The 3963-nt window shown below is 46.2% G+C and overlaps 1 protein-coding gene across 1 annotated transcript; it reads right to left on the reverse strand.

Moving 5' to 3' along the window:
• Nucleotides 1-202: 202 nt before the first annotated feature.
• On the reverse strand, nt 203-3199 carry LOC141590546 (uncharacterized). The gene is made up of 5 exons (XM_074411127.1): nt 2662-3199; nt 2028-2524; nt 1670-1914; nt 1048-1393; nt 203-403 (listed from the first exon to the last, which is right to left on the reverse strand). The coding sequence occupies exons 1-5, from the start codon at nt 3197-3199 to the stop codon at nt 203-205; spliced, it is 1827 nt and encodes a 608-aa protein (XP_074267228.1).
• Nucleotides 3200-3963: the final 764 nt, after the last annotated feature.

The following is a 3963-nucleotide window of genomic DNA, read 5'->3' on the forward strand; positions in this document are numbered from 1 at the left end:
TCTGACTAACAAGGAATGTTGCGTTCTTTGTGGTTCCAGACGTTTGAAATCCGTGCGTGCACCCATTGATCTACGACATAGCTAGCTAAGGAATTACTGAGTTAACGTTAAGGTATGGGTGGTCTTAGTATGCCGAACCCTGCGCGCTACCTCGGCGTATGCTCTCCATGTGGCTTGACTTAAGATAAACGTCTTCGTAGCCTCATATGGCAAGGGCTGGACCCTCAAAGTGTGCCTCATCTGATAAGTAACCAACATTAGTACCAAAGCCTTTCTTCGTAGAAGCGTTATAAAGTCCAAAGTAGTGCAAATTACCTGGTGCTGTCTCATGGTGTTCCAGGGCAACACCTGGATCCAGGAAGCCACAGCCTGTACTACTTGGTTTAAAAATGACTTTTTCTGACTAAAAAAAAGAAAAACTAAAAGGAAACAAAGTTTGTGTAAAATACTAACACCTAAAGCATACACTAACCCCCACCCCCTTTTTTTTTGTTTTTTTTTTTTTTAAACTTTTTTGGAAACCTTTTTTTTTTGCTTCACGGACTTTCGAAAGGTCCTTTGTACACTAAATCTTTGGCACTTTGTCAGACAAAGTACCGTTTCAAGTGACGGATGTTCCAGGGTTTATCCAGGATTTGACCGTGCATGGTCATCAACCTGTATGCCCCATTCTTGACAATGCTTTCGACCTGATATGGCTCTTCCCATTTGTAGGCAAATTTGCCTGCTTTGTGGTTCTTGGTATTTTCGAATACCCTTCTGAGTACAAGGTCCCCCACTTCAAGGGTCCTTATCTTGACATTTTTGTTGTACGTCCTTGCGACAGATTGCTTATACGATGCCATACGTATGTAGGCACTTTCTCGTAGCTCATCAACTGTATCCAGACTTCTGGTCATTTCGACTTTGTTCTCGCTCTGTTTGTCGGCGGCCCGTATCGTGCGTGGGTACCCGAACTTCCGAAGGTATCACGCCTCCGCTCCGTATACAAGGCTAAACGGAGTTTGACTGTTGCCATTTTAGGTGTTGTTCTATCCGACCCAGTACCGGTGGTAGTTCATTTGCCCATTTTCCCCCAACTCTTCCAGTAGTTTCTGAGGTTCTCCACAATGATTTTATTCTTGGACTCGGCTTGCCGTTGGTTTGTGGATATCCGGGGGCTGATTTTCTTACTGTTATGTTCCATCTTGCACAGAAGCCCTCAGTGTTGTCTGATATGAACTGGGACCCATTATCGCATATGATCTCGGATGGTATCCCAAATCTGCTTATGATGTTGCGCTTGATGAAAGAGATCACCTGTTGCTCCTTTACCTCCATCATTGCTTCTGCTTCGATCCATTTTGAGAAGTAATCGGTCATAGCTAGCATATACACTATGTTTCCTGGAGCCCTGGGCAGCTTACCCACTATGTCCATGCCCCACATCATAAATGGCCATGGAGAGATAATCGGATGCATTGGTTCTGCTGGCTGGTGGATTGCTGGAGCCGCCTTTTGACATGACTCGCAACGTTTAGCATGATTCACTGCGTCTGCGCACATGGTGGGCCAGAAATACCCTTGTCTTAAAATTTTGTTTGACAGATTTCGTCCTCCAGCGTGATTCCCGCATTCTCCGCTGTGCACATCTTTCAGTACCGTTTCAGCTTCCTCTTTGCCTAAGCACCTGAGGCATGGTCTTGCCAATGATTTCCTGAAGAGAATATTATCAATCATGATGTATCTGGAAGCTTTTATCCTGAAACTTTGCGCTTCCTTTCTGTCTTCGGGGAGTGTCCCATCCCTTAGCCAATTTAGGTATGGAACCCTCCAATCTGCATCCTGCGGTCCTACTGTGGAAACCAGCGTCCTGGCTCCTTGTGCACACTGCATGTGTACATCCTCTTTCATTGGTTTCTGATCTGGCTCTCCCTGGATGGCTGGGGTCAACACGTGAGTAATCGGTATGTTTGATAGTTCTGCGGGCTGGAAGGTGGATCCCAACGTGGCCAGAGCGTCTGCCTCCACGTTCGCTCCCCACGCACCTGAGTTATCTTGAATGTTCTGAATTTTGACTTTCGCTCTGTGGCTATTTTCAAGTAAGCTATCATCTTTGGATCACGCGCTACATACTCGTTGTTTACATGATTTACCACAAGTAAGGAGTCACTGTATACCCTCAAGTTCCTCACCTTGAGCCCTGTCGCCATCTGCATCCCAAGTATAAGAGCTTCATACTCGGCTTCGTTGTTGGTTGCCTTAAACTCACACCTAATGGCTTGCACTATCATGTCTCCTTTAGGAGATCGAAGGACCAGACCTACGCCGGCCCCTCTTGCATTTGAGGCTCCATCAATGTACAAGGTCCAGATTTCACCATCTTGATTCCCTGTTATTACCAGCATTCCTTCTTCTGCCTCCCTACGGGTGGCGGGGCAGAAGTCAGAGACGAAATCTGCTAGGGCTTGGGATTTTATCGCCGTTCTGGGTTCAAATTGCAAGTCATAGCCACTAAGATGTATTGACCACTTAGTCATTCTACCTGAAAGTTCAGGTTTCCTCATAATAGTCTTTAGCGGGTAATTGGTTATGACATGGATGGTGTGAGATTCAAAGTACGGCCGCAGTTTATAAGAGGCAGTAACCAAAGCCAATGCTAATTTTTTAAAGGAAGTGTACTGGTCTGCGCAGGAGCGAGAGACTTGCTAATGTAATACACGATGATCTTTGCACTCCTTCCCCGTTCTTTGACCAGACTCGCGCTTACTACTTTGCCGTGACGATGATACAAAAATAGTGGTTCCCCTTGCTCAGGTTTCGCGAGCAATGGTGGCGTGCTTAGGTAGCTTTTGAGTTCTGCGAATGCTTTTTCATGCTCTTCAGTCCATTCGAATTTCTGACTCTTCCTCAATATATCATAGAACAGTTTGCACCTATTCGAGGCCCTTGATATGAACCTATTTAGGGCCGCCACCTTCCCTGCTAGCCTCTGCACATCTTTTGGCTTCTGGGGTGATTCCAGCTGGAGTATTGCTCTTATCTGCTCTTTGCTTGCCTCAGTTCCCCTCCGGGTCACCATATACCCTAGGAATTTTCCTGAAGATACCCCAAACGAGCACTTGGATGGATTAAGTTTCATTTTAAATTCCCTTAACGTCTGGAAGGTATCTGCCAAGTGCTCCATGTGCATTTCTGCTTTTTTAGACTTCACCACCATGTCGTCAATATATACTTCCATGGTCTTTCCTATTTGTTGCTTGAACATTTTATTTACCAACCGTTGATAGGTGGACCCGGCGTTCTTTAGGCCAAAGGGCATGACCTTGTAACAATATATGCCTCTCTCCGACATGAATGCTGTTTTCTCTTGATCTTGTGGATGCATCTTGATTTGGTTGTAACCAATCCAGGCATCGAGGAAAGTGAGTACCTCGTGTCCTGCAGTAGCGTCCACCATTGCATCGATATGTGGCAGTGGGAAAGGATCCTTGGGACAAGCTTTGTTTAGATCTGTGAAGTCTACGCACACCCTTCATTTGCCGTTCTTCTTGGGCACCACTACTACGTTAGAGAGCCACTCAGGGTAACTGACTTCTCTAATTTTATCTGCTGCCAGGAGACTGTCTACTTCTTTGTTAATGACCTCATGTCTTTCTGCCGCGAATTTTCTTCTCTTCTGCTATACCGGGGTGCAGCTTGGATTCACGCTTAATTTATGCGAAATAACGGATGGGTCTATGCCCACAATATCATTGTGGGACCAGGCGAAGCAGTCCATGTTGTTCTTGAGAAATTGAATCAGCTGGTTGCGCAGCTCTTCACTGCAAGTTGCCCCAATCAACACCGTCCTATCCGGGTGTTCCTCGTCCAGTGTGTATCTGGTCCAGCTCCTCAGGGAGGTTCCTTGTATTCTGTCGAGGTTCCCGGTCCCGTAATTGCTACGAGGGGAGCTTGGTTGTAGCCTTGAGGGCTTGGGTATAG

This window comes from Silene latifolia, chromosome 7 (assembly GCF_048544455.1).
Source record: "Silene latifolia isolate original U9 population chromosome 7, ASM4854445v1, whole genome shotgun sequence".
NCBI lineage: Eukaryota > Viridiplantae > Streptophyta > Magnoliopsida > Caryophyllales > Caryophyllaceae > Silene > Silene latifolia.

Bases quoted from the DNA above. Each gene is read 5' to 3' on its own strand.
- LOC141590546 (XM_074411127.1), bottom strand. From the start codon at position 3,199: ATGGTGGTGAAGTCTAAAAAAGCAGAAATGCACATGGAGCACTTGGCA. The intron at 2,525-2,661 runs GTACACTTCCTT...CTGAACTTTCAG, and splicing joins TCTCGCTCCTGCGCAGACCA to GTAGAATGACTAAGTGGTCA. The intron at 1,394-1,669 runs GTGCTTAGGCAA...TAAGCTGCCCAG, and splicing joins TTGGCAAGACCATGCCTCAG to GGCTCCAGGAAACATAGTGT.